At 36.4% G+C, this 16,087-nt stretch overlaps 1 protein-coding gene across 2 annotated transcripts in view; it reads left to right on the top strand.

Moving 5' to 3' along the window:
• The first annotated feature begins 85 nt into the window (after positions 1–85).
• Positions 86–16,087, top strand: part of GSTCD (glutathione S-transferase C-terminal domain containing) — a 131,159-nt gene continuing 115,157 nt past the window's right edge. Inside the window, exons 1-3 of one of the 2 annotated variants that reach the window (XM_058721751.1) lie at positions 86–222; positions 9,414–9,851; positions 10,722–11,177. In XM_058721751.1, coding sequence (XP_058577734.1) covers positions 9,435–9,851; positions 10,722–11,177 — 873 coding nt within the window. In that variant the 5' untranslated portion in view covers positions 86–222; positions 9,414–9,434. Of the gene's footprint in view, positions 223–1,992; positions 2,096–9,413; positions 9,852–10,721; positions 11,178–16,087 lie in introns of those variants that run through there. The other variant, XM_058721752.1, reaches the window with a different exon arrangement.

Here is a 16,087-nt window from a genome sequence, read left to right as displayed (position 1 = left end):
CCGGTTTCCGGTCCGCCGGATTATGAATGACGGCCGGCAGAGCTGTTTCCAAGACACTGTGCCTGTTGTTTCTCCCCCGGCCTCTCTGGCAGCCAGTGGCCTCTTGGGCGAAGACTCGCAGAAGCGGCCTCGGAAACCTGGCTCGCGCGGGGCGGGAAGGCGCAGGCGGCTCGTGTCGCTGACACGCTCACCCTCCGTGCCTGGCCGCGCCTCTGCGACCAGGTAAAGAGGGCGCTCAGGCCGCCGGCTTCGCAGTCCCCCGATCCCCCTGACTACTCTTTGCATCCGGAGGCGACTGGGCTGACGATGCGGGATGGAGAGGAGGTGGTGGGAAGGGCAAGGGCGTGGAATTAGTGTCCGATGTCTCTCCAGTGCTGGGGTCCCTCAACCTCTTTGACAGCCACAGCTTCTGAGGGTGCTGGTGGAGGCTCCGGGCCCCTTCTCAGATTTCCCAGGGCCGGTCCTCGTGGCTTCCTCTGCTGATGGGGGAATGGAGCAGCTTCTGTTTGCAGCAGTCTGTGGAGTCGTTTGCCTTTTGCTGCGAAGTGTAGTTTTAAGACCTTTTGGCACGCTCTAACTTTTTTTTCTCTTTGACACTTTGTTTTCCATTCCATGCCTTCCTGGTTGGAGAAAGCAGTTGTATGTGAATACTGCCTAACAGTTGCTCCAAAGGATTTGCTTGGTGGGGGGGGATTTGTTTCTGTTACACTAGCAAAACTGTTTCAGTTCGGTTTTAAACTTCTGTGTGGAAAGTTTGATTTTGACTGGCACGGAAATTGCTTTGGCTTTAGAAACGCCCGTACTTCCCATCCAACTCTACCTGGTTTGAGATTAGGTGCCTTGTCTTTTTCCTTTTATTCTTAATCCCAGGATTCCATTTCTTGTTATAAATTCTTGAATGTCAAGGAAATTCCAGCATTTAATAGTATATCTTGTGCTAAATTAATGATTTAACAAAATACTGCTTTTCCAAGCTTATCTATAGAAACAGTATTAAAGGAGAAAAAAAGCTGGCACGAGTTAGTGACGTGGCAATTGTAAACATGGTCATTTAAATATTGTGAAAATAAATTCTTTGTTGTAAATACAACCGAATGATTTGCTGTCATATTTAATAAATCAAACTTTAAGCTATGTGAGTTTTTTTTTTTTTAAATGTCTGGTGGGGAGTTTACTAAGAGGATTGCTTTAAGCATACTCATGTGAAATTATGTTTGAGTTATACCTGAAGACATTATTTTAAAAGGTCTAACTTTAAAAATAAGTCTGAGAAGAAATCAATGAGATTTGAGAATTGCTTTATCAGTTCTTCTATTTATTTTTTTACACTTCTACATGTTTACCTGCTTTAAGCAAAGCTCAAACTTGAACTTCTGTAATAGTGGGCCTGTCACGGTTTAAAAACAACAACCCTGTGTTTAGTATGTAGTTTTGGTTATTACCCTTGATTTGAAATAAGAACAAGTACTGAATATCCAATCAGCCTTTCTGTAATAGGAACAATTTAGCAGACCTTGAAACTTAACAAATTCTATAGACCAGTCAACTAAAACATCTGTAGTATACACAATTCCTTAGTGTAAGTTTTTATCTTCAGGTATTTAAAGTAGCCCACTGAATCCTGTTATGATTAGTACTTAGAATACAAGGTTTTAAACCATTTAGATCATAACAAGCCTAGATATTGTTTGCTGTGGGGATTCAGTAATTTTATTTCAGGCTTGCTGGCTTTTTTGTTTGTTTGTTTGTTTTGATGTTTACTTATTTATTTTTTGAGAGAGAAAGAGAGAACACAAGTCGGGGAAGGGCAGAGAGGGAGAGTGAGACTCAGAATCTGAAGCAGTCTCCAGGTTCTGAGCTGTCAGCACATAGCCCTATGCTGGGCTCGAACCCACGAACTGTGAGATCATGACCTGACCTGAAGTCAGACGCTCAACGGACTGAGTCACCCAAAGCACCTCAGGCTTGCATTTTATGCTGTGATCTCCATTAATTATGAGGTCAGACATAGCTGCAAGTGTTATGATTCTGTAGCAGAAGATGATTCCCTGATTCACCAGAGAGCTGACATACTTCCCTTATGGCTAAAGTTACAGTAAGCTTTTTCACTTTTAAACAGTTTTTCTGCACTTCTTACCCAGATAACAAAACAGCTAATTTTAATTATTGAACTTTGCCCTCTAGGACTTAACTATATGTATCCCCATGGTACATAATGTAATGAGGACTGAAGCAGCTTGGGTTTTTTCTTTCCTTTTTTAACCTTTAGTATCTAAGGTAATTAGCTGCTGTCTAACCCTATATGGGCAAGCTTTTTTATACATATAGATAGTAAGAAAATGGGATAGGATTTGCAACCAAATTGTGTTATTTTGTGAAATGCATAAAACACATATTAGAGCTAAGCTCTAATATTCATAATGTTGAACATTTGATGTAGTAAGGAATTAAAAGGGTTTAAATTTTAATCTTTAAGAAAATTGAATTTGTAATTTCATACCTGTAAACTGTGGTGAACTGTTTATTTTGTACAATATAAACAGTTAACATGCAAGTTAGGGTATTACGCATTCAACCATTTTGTGACTTTGTGGCTTTCAGCCTCAGTAACAGATTTTTTATGGGAGGGTGGGGGAGGGGAAACTTCAATTCAATAAAAATCCCTTACCTTTCTTGAGAAGTTTGGAAGTATAAAGTATAATTTGTGGATTGCCAGTCAAAATTTGTTTTTTAATAGTATCAGTGGATAAGAAATTTTGAGATAAATTACAAATGAATAATAATAGCTGGTATTTATTTACAGGCTTACTAATGTGATAGGCATTGTTAGGTTCTCACAGCACACTATATGGTAAATCTGATGTTATTGCCCCCATTTTACAAATGAGGAAGCAAAGGCACAGAAAAGTTATATTGCTATTAAATATCAGAACCAGGATTTGAACCCCGTTAGTCACCTCCAGAGAGTCTAGGCTCTTATCCATTACTTTATATTTCTTGGTGTATAAATATTCTACTTATTAAGTGTATAGAATCCATTTCAGCTCCTAGCTCTCTTGACTGAGTAGCAGTACACACAAAAACTATAAGTTTGGATGGATTCTAGTTACACTTATTCCAATTCAGCTCACCAAGGTCCTCTTGTTTCTTCATTTCGATTTAATGGTGTCAAGAAGAATGAGGCTCATGTACCAAGACTAAAGTTCTTAATAGCATTGTCATTACAACGATTACTGATACTCATTTATGTACATTCATTCATTTCTTAAACTAAAGTTTGAGTACTGATAAGCATTGGAGATAGAAGGTCAGGTAATAAGTGCTATAAAGCAAAAAAAAAAAAAAAAAAAAAGGGGGGCACCTGGGTGGCTCTGTTGAGTGTCCTAACTCTTGATTTTGGCTTTAGGTCATGATCTTAGGGTCCTGAGATCAAGCCTCTCGATCTCATGACTGAGCCCCACGTGTTGGGTCTGTGCTGAGCATGGAGCCTGCTTAAGATTCTCTTGCTGTCCCTCTGCCCCTCTCCCCAACTCAGGCGCTAGCTTGCTCTCTCTAAAAAAATTAAATTAAAAAAAGGAAAAGGATAAGGGGCTAGGAGGTAATGGGAGTCCTTTTTCAATTCAGGTTGTCAGGGAAGGTCTGTTCTTGAATTAATATTCAGACACCTCAATGAAGTGAAGGAGCAAACTAGGCCTAAGGAATAGCAGACACGAAAAAAATTCTCCAGTGGAGCATTCCTGGCTTCTTTCAAGAACAGCAGGGAGAACTGGAGAGGAGTGGGTGGGCAAGACGGAGCAGAGGTAAGGGATCAGGTCAGAATTAGGATAGTTAGGGTCATGGCAAACTATAGGCCATGATAGGAAATTTGGATTTCAAGTGTTTTGGGGAGCCACTGGATGGTTGTGAGCAGGGGGTGTGATCTGATTTATGTGTTTAAAGGATCATTCTGACAATTGGAGAGTGGACTGATGTGTGGAGAGTGGAAGAAAATAGTTAATAGATGTTTGTAGTAGTCTTTATAAGAGCTGGTGATGACTTAGGTTAGTTGATAGTGGTAGAGGTGCTAAGAAGTTGGATTTAGCATATATTTCAAAAGTAGAAATGGTAGGTTAGAGAGAAAAAACAAGTTGAGTGAGACTTCAGAATTAAGGGCCTGAGCATCTGGGTGAATGGTGTTGCCATTTTATCAATAAGGGACTGCTAATGGGAGAAAAACAGGTTTAGAAAAATGTCTAAGGGAAGATGATGTCAAGTACAATATAGGAATCTGAAGTTCAGGGGAAAGGGTGTCCCTGAGATAAAAATTGGGAGTCATAGATGATATTTATACCTATGGTGCTGGAGGTCACCTAGAATAATAGTACTGTTATATTGTCAGTTGTGGCCCATTAATGGGTCGTGAAGTCAATTTACTGAATACTAACCAAAATTAAAAAAAAAAAAAAAAAAGGATGAAAGGAAGGAAGAAAAGCACAGGATTAAAAATAGCAGATACATCCCATGTAGTAGGGTATTTCTTTGTGATTCTTGTGTTTCAGTTTTATTCAGTGTATAATGAGTTGCATTAAAAAAAAAAGTCTTATTGTGTGGCATAATTAAAACTTTGAAAGCCAGTGGGGCACCTGGGTGGCTCAGTCGGTTGAGTGTGGGACTTCAGCTCAGGTTATGGTCTTGCAGTTCGTGGGTTTGAGCCCTGTGTTGGGCTTTGTGATGACAAATAGCTCAGAGCCTGGAGCCTTCTTCAGATTCTGTATCTCTCTCTCTTTCCCTCTCCCCTGCTCATGCTCTTCCTCTCTCTGTCTCTCAAAAATAAATAAATGTTAAAAAAAAATTAAAAAAAAAAAAAAAAAAACTTTGAAAGCCAGTAATCAAAGGAGTGAGTGTAGCTAAGAATAGGCCAAAGTACTGAACCACAAATTACTAAGGTCTGTGGAGGATCCAAAAAAGAGAATTAGGAAGGAACTACCAAAAATCTTGTCAAATGATTGCCTTTAGGGGCATCTGGGTTTTTAGGGGCACCTGGGTGGCTCAGTTGTTTGAGCATCCAACTTTGGCTCAGGTCACCATCTCAAGTTTCTTGGGGGTTTGAGCCCCACGTCAGGCTCTGTGCTGACAGCTCATAGCCTGGAGCCTGCTTGGGATCTGTGTTTCCCTCTCTCTTCCCCTCCCTGCTTGCACTCTGTCTCCCTCTCTCTCAGAAATAAACATAAAAAAAAAAAAAAATTAGAACAGGTTTTTATCAAGGATTACTGAGACCAGCACAATTGCTTAGAATAACAATTTCTGATGAGCTTCACTTTGGTGGAATTGTTGCTCAATAAAGTTGCCATATGCTTCACTTTATGAAATTTTAAATTTATAAAACAGTTCTATTTATATTAGAAAAATGGCTATTCCTGAATGTTTGCAGATAAGATCCCTTTGTAGATTCAATTAATGCTTTTGAATTGATGGATAGTTCTTATCCATGTGTTGGAACTAAAATGTACTTGTAAGGATTGTGAAGATTAGAAGTAATGTATAAAAGGTGTATGTGTTTAGCACATAGTTGGTGGACAATCAAATGTACGTAGGATTACTTAGAATTATATTCTTTGTTCACTCATTTAACATTTATTAAGCTATCAAATTCCATGCACAGTGATAATTTCTTATATGAAAAAAACAATATTTTGTTACAGTGGTGTACTTTTTGGTCTTTACCTATTATGTAATATATAACTTACCTATGTATCCATTATGTACTATTTAGTTGCCATAGATCCAGTCTTGAATTTTAAGCACAAAACTTTCAAACTTTTTTTCAGCTTCTGAACAAGTATGCTTATTTTCAATACATTTAGTATATTTTTTTCTTTCTCTTTATATATACACATGCATGAAGTAGTAAAATGCTTTTCGAGTTTAAAAACCCCATGAAACTCATTTACCTTTTCATATGTGACATACTTCAATTTATCAAGACCACGATATGTTAATTAGAATGAGAATGCAAAAAAAAAAAAAAAAAGGTAAATGCCTAAAATGTTAAACCTGTGACTGCTTCAGTTATGTTTAAAAATATCTATGAAGAGTCACAAGTAATGAAATCAGGCTTAAATATTTTCTTTTCCCTTTTTATTTCCTCAGCAGCATTCCCAAACAAACTGGCATATCCAGGGAAGAGATGTACCCTCCATCAGCTCTGTTTAGCAGCCAAGTCTGTGGTTTTTGTCAGCTATTTTCTCTCTCTGTCTCAGGAGTAGTTAGAGTGTGGCACCTGTCAAGGCTGAGCAAATGACACTACTTCTGTGCTTGGCAGGAACATAATATGGAGTAACAGGAGCTGCCCCAAGAACCCCGGAAACCCCAAAGATGATTCTATCGTACCTACCTTTTTAAAGCTCATGACATAAAAATAATTATGTAAGGAATCTCTAGGTAGAAATGGAGAAGAAAAAAAGAGAAGAGGGTTTTCTCTTGCCTATGATGTTTGCAAACTTACAAACTGTGTTCTACTGTCTTGAAAAACACATAGTACAAGCCAAAAACATATATCAAATTTGTACAGGTTTGCTAATACTTAATATTTATTTTAGAAATTATGTTAGTACTTAATGGGAAGAAATTGCCCAGGGAGAGTAATTTTTTAACTCCAAGATCATTAAGTAACATTTTTAATCTCCCAGGGGGGAAAAAAAAAACACAACACACCAACATCTATATTGGAAAAATAAATTATGTTAAGAATCAACAGTACTTTGCATTTTCTCTCCGGCATCTCATTAATTTTTAGATATCTCCATGGGCAGGTTATTGCTATTTTGTTTTGTTGACATTTAGCATTTATTAAGTGCTCACAGTGACAAAAGTTTATAAAATATGTAAAAAAGCCTATTCTCAAGGTACTTATTCTTGGAAAGTAGCAAATAATACATGTACTCTAATTTTTTAATTTCTAAATCACAAGTTGTAAAAGAGCATGACATTGTTTTCAGTTTTGTTTTTATTTTTATTTTTTAAAGAGCAGGACTAATCTCATAATTACTATTTCCTAGACTGCTGGGCAAACGAGGAAATCAATCATGTTTTCTTTCAAATCTGCTTCTTGAAGCATTTAGGGATCTTCTGTATAGTATCGCACTATCAGCAGAGAGAATTAAGAAGATCAGTAAATTATCAGCGGTAGATTTACAGGAACAAACTCCTCAAAGAAATGATTAGTTTCCTAGAAAAGGTGGTTTCTTTTGCCTGTGAGCTTTAATAAGCACCCTTTAGTAGTTTGTTTTAAAGCAAACTGCAGGTGCAAAAAAAAAAAAAAATTAAAATTAAAAAAAAAGCTAAGCTTGGGAGAAAATGGTTTCCATGGGTAAAAAAGTTGTTGCTTCTAAATCACATGAAATAATTTTTCCCTAGATAATCTTTTAAAGAAGTAACAAAACATTGTGCAGATCTGTTATGTTTTACTAAAAGAAATACAAAATAAAATACTTGCATTATCAAAAGTTTCTCCAAGACAACACTTTACTTACTATATTGCTTTGTTATAATGAATTATTAGCTCTTTAACAAAAAACCTGAGGACCAAGACACTTAAAAATATTTGTTTTGCTTTCAATTAAAAAAACTAAGGAATTTAGAATATAAAGGAAATTTAGTATTTTTGAAGATTTCCTAAATTTCAGAGTACACTAATATTTCAGAGTACACTTAAAAGAAAGTTTCAGGTGTACTCTTTAAAGGCTTTTAAAATAATTTTTCCTCTACCATCTTCCTATTACAGCTTTCCATCGTGAATGCTTTTAAAGAGTGCCATCTAGTGTTAAGTTTGGAATTGTGACTTATGGATTAGAACACGGGAATTTTAGACCCAGGAAATGTAGAAATCAAACAACGAGTCATCATAATTGACAATATTCTTAAAGAGTATGACTTGAAAACACCCATCAATAATTTGATCTCAAGATTGTGTATGTTTGCATCTTTAAAATAACCAGTGTGTGTATGTATCCATGCATTCATTCAACAAATACTTCTTGATTATCTATCTATCTATCTATCTATCTAATCTATCTATCTTCAGGTTCTGTTTTAGGCAGAGCAGTACACAAAACAAAATTTCTGCTCTCATGGAACATTCTCTCTGTGGGAAACAAAATATATAGTATACTACCACAGTGCTAAGTGTGGAGAAAAGCACAGAAAGGTTTTTTTCAGGGAGGATGGGGGTTGGGGTTTTCAGTTTACATACAGCAGCCAGAGATCATCTCAATAAGAAGTTGACATTTAAGTAAATACTTGAAGGAGATGAGGGAGTATTCCAGGCACTGGAACCCACTGCAAAGGCGGGAGTGTATCTAGGGTTTTAAAGGAATAACAAGCCACTCTGGCTGGGGCATTGAGTGATCAGATCAAGGAGATCTTTGTAGGCCATTGTAAGGAGCTTTGCCTTTTTTCTGAATAGGATGGGAAGCTATGGAGTGTTTGAGTAGAGTAGTGACATGATCTTACTCCATTTTTAACAGGATCACTTTGGATACTATGTTGAGAATAGAACAGAGGGGGAGGTAGGATGGAAAGCAAGGTTAGAAGATAGTTGCTCTAATACAGAAGAGAGGTGATTGTGGCTTGGATCACAGTGGAAACAATGAAGATGGTGTGGAAATAAACAGATTTGAGATATATGTTGAGGAACCAAAGTAAGTTTTTAATGGATTGGTTATGGAGGTGTTAAAGAAAAGAGTAATTAAGAATGATTTCAGGTGTTTGGCTGAACCACTAGAAGGATGGTGCTGCATTAACTGAGACCGGGAGGATACATGAGGAGCAGGTTTAGGGTGTGGGGGTGAATGATTTTGGACATGTTAACTTTGAGGTATCTTGGTTGTCAACATCTGAGTTATGGGGAAACTTCAAATCTTTTTCTGTTGTGATTCAGCACGCTCATCATAATCAAAACTCACTTACTTTAGGAGAATTTATTTCTCATGAGGGAATGAATATCTATCCCCCGTCTCCAATTATTATATCGTAGAGTCATAAAACAGCAGCTATTTGGAGGCCCAGCATGGCCAAAGCTTCTCCAGACAGCTCCCAGTATTCTTGGTTACTTCTTATTTCCTATTCTATTCATTTCTTGTTCTTACCTGTAGTGAGACCCCAAAGTACTTGATTGGGAGGGTTCTACTGCAGAGCACCTGGGGTATGCTTATTTTAGAGGGGTGTAAAATCACCTCTAAGACTAGTTAATTGCACCGGGTGGAAATCTTTTTTTTGGAAGCCATGTATTCAGTCCAGGAACAAATTCTCGTAGAATCGTACCTATCACAAATCCTTGCTGATTTCTAGAAAAAGTTTTAAAATATTCGTCTTTTATTTCAGCTTCTAAATTACTATATTCTAAGGTCTATTAACCACTTTTATTTATGCTTCAGGTGACCCAATGAAAGAGGAAAATGAAAGGCATTAAGAAAAGTCTTACAGAAGAATATCTATACTTGGACTTTTCTCACCAAACGGAAGGATGTATCTTTCCTCTTCATACATCTGTAACTTTATTTTTGTTATCATACTGTGACTGCAAAATCTTCAAAGTTGGCTTAGTCCTCACAAAAGAAAGCACAGTTATTTCACTAAAAAATGTAGTGCCCCAGGATGTTGAAATACAGATTATTTCAAAGCAAGAACTTCCAGCAATAGTCCAGAATTGCTGTTTACCTGCAGTAGTAGAAAAACCAGACAATTTCTGTAGAGCAGGACTTGCTGTTGTACTGAGACACATAATCCAGAAATCATATGAAGCTGACCCCTCAAAGAAGGAAATTTTGGAACTTCTGGGTTTTAAGAAGACTTGCTTGAAAGCCTGTGCTGAAGTAAGTATAATCCCCTTTCTGTTATTTAAAGCCATAAGACGATAACACATTCAGTCGAGCATTTATTTTAACTTTCTGTAGGAGGCTAAAATTGCGTTTATTTAAAAAACCTATAGTAAGCAAGGAAATAAAGTAGCCCTTCATGTATGCCAATATTTCAGTGCAATTATGAGAAGTAAGAATTTAAGATTTAAATTGTGAGGTTTGGAGACATTATTTCTAGAGAATGACTTTTTAAAAAAATCTTTTGTTTTAATTACATTGAGAATTTTTATTTTTTGTTTTATTTTTAAATTTTTATTTATTTTTTATTTATTTATTTTTTTAAATATATGAAATTTATTGTCAAATTGGTTTCCGTACAACACCCAGTGCTCATCCCAAAAGATGCCCTCTTCAATACCCATCACCCACCCTCCTCTCCCTCCCACCCCCCATCAGCCCTCAGTTTGTTTTCAGTTTTTAAGAGTCTCTTATGCTTCAGCTCTTTCCCACTCTAACCTCTCTTTTTTTTTTTTATATATTGAGAATTTTTAAATGAAACTTTACACATGAACAGGAGCTCTAGTACCACTGCTTTGAAAATTGTACTTTTTTGGGATGGATGGACTTTGAAGGCTTTGAGAAGGAAGGATTTATTCAGTAAGAGGATGCTCGAGGTGAGCATGTATTCCCAGGTATAGGAATGCATGACCATTGTTTAGTGTTGTCACTTTTGAAGCACTGTACTAGCATAAAAGCCTAGCCCAGCGATGGTTTAGCTCAAGGCTTACATTGTCAAAACCAGTCTTATTTCCCAACAGAAAGTTTTCTTCAAGCTATGTTGACAGTAAAGAATCCTTTAATCTCTTGTTTTGTTTTATTTTGCAGGTTAGTCAGTGGACCAGGCTATGCGAACTCACCATCCCTTTAGCTATTGAGAATTTTCTCAAAGAGTCTTCTGACCAGCACCCAACTATCCCTGCAGAAATACTGCAGCTAGAGAGAAAGCTCAGTGAGCCCGTTAGAGTGCATAATGATGACAAACTCCGTCGCCAGAAGCTGAAGCAACAGAAGGCTGCTGGGGTTGGGCCTGCCCATGCTAAGAGCAAGGTCCTTAGACAAGAAACATCTGAAGAGTTGGACTCTTCATCCAAGAGCCTGGAACTGCAAGTGGCATTCTCAAAGCTCGCAGTGTACGAAGAACCAGCTACTACCAACAGGGAGCCTTCTCACATCAGAAAAGCAAAAGTGTCTGACCTTCCGCCTCTGGAGCATGTGTTTGCAGAAGGCCTGTACTTCACTCTGGCAGATATCGTGCTCTTGCCCTGTATCCATCATTTTTTGGTAAGGGTTATTGAGAGTGTATATGTTACTGTAAGTTTCAGTCTATGAAATTGCCTAGGCTTGCATTCCTATTCCATTTCTTACTATCATTATGCTCCTGGGCGAGTAATTAATATCTGTCTGCATCTTCTTATCTGTGAAATAGAGATAATACTACCTATCTAGTAGGATCAGTATGAGGAATAAGTGACAATTTGTGTGAAGTGTGAGCAGTGTTGGGCACATGGTGAGCTCTCATTAAGTGTTTGTAATTATTAGGACTTTTAATTTTGAGTTGCTAAAATTTAGCAGTCGTTATTATGATTAATTTCAAATTGCTCCTGTGATTCCCTTCAAATATTAGAAGTTCCAGTATTAAAACACTAAAAAATCTTGCCAGCTATATTTTAGAATTAAATAGCCACTTAAGATACTAATTACATTATGTTGAGTATTATTAAATCAAAAATATTTTATCATTATGTCTGTGCTTCTCTGTTCCTTATAAGATTACAGAAGGTAGCTATTCAGTGTTGTGGGAGAATATAAATGGAAAATTTTCTTTCCTAGTATGAGTGTGGTGTGTGTGTGTGTGTGTGTGTGTGTGTGTGTGTGTGTATTTTTCTCTCTGTGGAGGAAAAAAGAACACGGTGAAAATAATATTAGAGTGAACATGGGAAGCTATAGCTCTCCTCAGCTTTCCATTTGGCTTTCAAGAGCTGCATTTTTCTTGCTTGGAAGTGTTTCACCCTTCCCCCTAAAAAGGAATCAGATATCAGATTTCATTCTCATGTATCATCAAGACTTCAGGTATCTCTAGTGACAAATGAGAAAAGATTTCTAATGAAAATCTATTTGGAGGCCAGTGTTCCACCAGTAAGTTAGGTGGTATTAATTGGCATTTTCTTAAAGGTAAGATTAGAAACCAAAGTAACTTTAGATGTTGATTAACATTTTAAATGTCATATGTGTACATGCTATCCACAGAGCTCAGTGGGGAGAAAACATCAACTTTTTTTTTCTAGTCATTAGACTAGATTTCTAGATTTCTAATTTAGATTTCTAAATTCTCTTGCTCCTGACCCTCCCCTTTATTAACAATGCCAGTCATTAGACCAGTCATTTGATACATATGATGAAATACTGTTGGTATTTGTGGCTTCTTGGTCCTCTCAGATAACTTTGTTTTTAATTTTGTAAGAATGGAATCAAAATGCCACATCATTCATTTATTCATTTGAGAAACTTATTGAAAGCCTACTGTATATATCAGGCACTGTTATAAGCACTGGAGATAGAGTGATGAACAAAACAGATAAAGTCCCGGACCTCATGGAGTTAATATTCTACTAGGGGAAGATGGAAATGAACAAGTAAACAAATTATATATATATATATATATATATATATATATATATATATACACACACGCACATACATATATATGTGTGTGTATATATACACACACATATATATGTATATATAGATATACACACACACATATATATATACATACATATATAAATAAAATAATAATGGTACAAAGAAAATAAAACAAAGTGATAGAGAAGATGAGTACCTGCTTTCAAACTCAACAAAACAAATATAAAATTGGATTTACCTGTATGAAGCTGATTTTAGAGCATGGTCCAAACATCCAGTTTCAGCTGGTTTGTGTTTGATTTTAGTTTAATTTACATGCTATTTACCGAATTAGGATCAATTGATGCTGAAGTATTTTTAATTGAGAGGGATTTTTTTTCCACCCTCTCCATTCAAGCAGGACATCTATTAACTACTACTGAGTAAGTTTACCTAATACTACTGAAGAATTCTGTTCTTAGTTTAAAATAGGGGAAAACTTGTATATTCAGCCTTTTTTTATTAACCCATATTCTATGATTCCAGTTTTCTCTTTTGGCATTTACATGTAAACTAATTCTCACAATATTTTCCTTTGTATTTTTCTTGGATCTGCGGTTTCTTTTAGGGTTTAATCTTTCTTTTCCAAAGCCTTGATATTATTTCTGTTATGTTTATTTTGCTCCCTTAAGTCATCTTGGGTTATGAAGCAGTTCAGGTAATGACTATGATGCAGAACATTTATGCTTGCATTACCAAACATTGAGGTGATGGAGTGGCATTTCAAATGACAAAAATCACAATCAAGTTCATGGTCAGGAATGAAAGTTAAGTTACTAGGCTTGAATCAGAAACATAGAGCCGAACCTAGAGCAGGGATATTTAGCCAAAGGAATAAGGCCAACAATATAAAAGAGAAGCCAATTTTGCTAACTCAAGTTTTGGAATACCAGAGGTCAAAATTAGAAGAGCTTGGGAAAATACACTGTTCTATTGAACAGAATAAAGTCAAAGATGCAAACAGTAGTAAATAGAGTGGCCATCCTGCTCCAAGCTTTTCCTTCTCAGTGCATATTAGTTTGCAAAGATAACCCAATAGCCCAGTGCTTTGTCATGGAAGGTACCTGATAAAGCCCTCTCCAGAAAGTTTAGGAATTCATCTTGAAAGAAATAAATTAAAATGCACATCTCTTATGATTTCCCTTCTTTAAGTCATTTTCCAGCATCTTCTAATAGTTAGGATAGCAACCACATGGGAGGAATAGCAATGAATAGCAACACTGGGGCAAAATCCTGCTGTTCCCTGATAATAGAAAATTATATAGTTATTTTTAAGTTGCTACTGGTAAGCAAGTATACTTTGATAGGACTATCTACAAGATTATTCTACTCCTGGGCACCTGGGTGGCTCATTTGTTAAGCATATGACTTCAGCTCAGGTCACAATCTAATGGTTTGTGAGTTCGAGTCCCACATCAGTAAGCTTGTGTCCTGCATGGGGTGAGCATGAGCCCCGCTTTGGGTAAAACACGAGCCCCACTTCGGGTAAGCCCCTTTTCTCTCTCTTTCTTCCTCTGCCCTGTCTTAGATTCTCTTTCTCTTTCTGCCCCTCATTCACTTGCACTCACTCTCTCCCTCTGTCTCTCTCAAAAAAAATATTCTCCTTTAAGACAAAATTTGCCATTTCATAAAATATTTTCGTAATTTGAACACGATTTAACCTTTTACATGTTAACTTCTAATGCTTCGAATTGAGTTTTTAAAAAGTATGACACGTATTGCTAACGTAAAATTATTGTAGAAATCGATTTTTAAGCAAAAGTACATATATTAAATGTCTTTTTCACCATCCCCATTGACATAAAATTAGGAATAAAGTGGGAATATTACTATCAGCCAGCATATTGCAAACAACATGGAGGCTGCTTATTTAGTGGTTAATGTGTATATTCTATATCCTCTCCTATGCATTAGGTCCTTAAGAGTTTTCAGGTTTTTTTTTTTTTTTAATGTTTATTTGATTTTGAAAGAGAGAGAGAGGGAGGGAAGGGCAGAGAGAGAGGGAGACAAAGGATCTGAAGCAGGCTCTGTGCTGACAGCAGAGAGCTTGACACAGGGCTCGGACTCACGAGCTGTGAGATTATGACCTAAGCCAAAGTTGGACACTTAACCAAGTGAGCCACCCAGGCACCCCAAGAGTTTTCAGTTTTAATAACCCACCAGTTCTAATCTATAAGTAAAAAAGACAGAATCGGGATTATATTTCCATTTAGACAGATCATTTACTGCTTACATTGCTCACCTAAGCATTTATTTGTTGTGACATATTTTCAAAATAGTAAACATGGCTAAAAAATGATATAAAGTACAAAACATTTTATATAATAGGTGATTGGAAAGTGATGCAGTGGAGGAGATACTTAGATAGATGTAACATCTTGCTTCTCTCCAGACAAGTTTTGCTCTCCTTTATTATAATTAACTACAAAGCCATTAGCGTTTCATTTTGTGCTCTTGGTAGCAGTAGTTTTTAATTTATTAGTTTAAGAATAAATGATCTTATTTTCTTGTCTTTAAGTAATTATGATATTTATAATGGTTTTGATCTTATCAGGCAGGTAACTTTTTAAATAATTTCTTAGGAACAAATATAACTTTCATCTCACACATTTTTCACTAGCCACTTCCTTAAATATATCTTCTTGATTGTAATGAATGTGCTTCAGTACCTCCTGAGCTGTCTGGATATTAGCAGGGCAGCCTGGCATGTTGATTAAATGGGATAACTTGTCATGCAGAGTAAAACTTCTCAATTTCTTTTAAACATGAATTATTGTTACTTAGTCACAACTTATTTTCAAACGGAAGGAAAGATGCCGTATGCATCTAACAAATAACAATAAATCATTACCAAGGAGAGGAAAGGAAAGGTGAAGAAATGAGAACATTTCTTATGTGATTAATTTATCATGACTTAAGCTCAGTTCCCTTAGCACATAAGCTATTTCCAGGCAATTAAGAATTTTGATGAGAATTATAAACTGGCTCCCAGAGTGACATTTAGAAAGTATTTTTCAAACTTTTTTTTTGCTTTAATTCACAGGAAAAAATGCATTTTACAAGGTGGGAAAACATACTTATATAAATATATATCTTCTATACATTAAATATACTTCTAAGTATGATATAAAGTAACCCATCTTACTACACGCTGCTTGCTCTGATATTTTCTATTATATGTCATTTTTTTTTAAGTTTTATTAAAAAAAATTTTTTTTTCAATGTATGAAGTTTATTGTCAAATTGGTTTCCATACAACACCCAGTGCTCATCCCAAAAGGTGCCCTCAATACCCATCACCCACCCTCCCCCCCTCCCACCCCCCATCAACCCTCAGTTTGTTCTCAGTTTTTAAGAGTCTCTTATGCTTTGGCTCTCTTCCACTCTAACCTCCTTTTTTTTTTTTTTTTTTCCCTTCCCCTCCCCCATGGGTTTCTGTTAAGTTTCTCAGGATCCACATAAGAGTGAAAACATATGGTATCTGTCTTTCTCCGTATGGCTTATTTCAC

This window comes from Neofelis nebulosa, chromosome 3, assembly GCF_028018385.1.
Source record: "Neofelis nebulosa isolate mNeoNeb1 chromosome 3, mNeoNeb1.pri, whole genome shotgun sequence".
Classification (NCBI taxonomy): Eukaryota; Metazoa; Chordata; class Mammalia; order Carnivora; family Felidae; genus Neofelis; species Neofelis nebulosa.
Note: the sequence above shows the minus strand (reverse complement) of the source record. Positions and strands in the feature narration are given on the sequence as shown.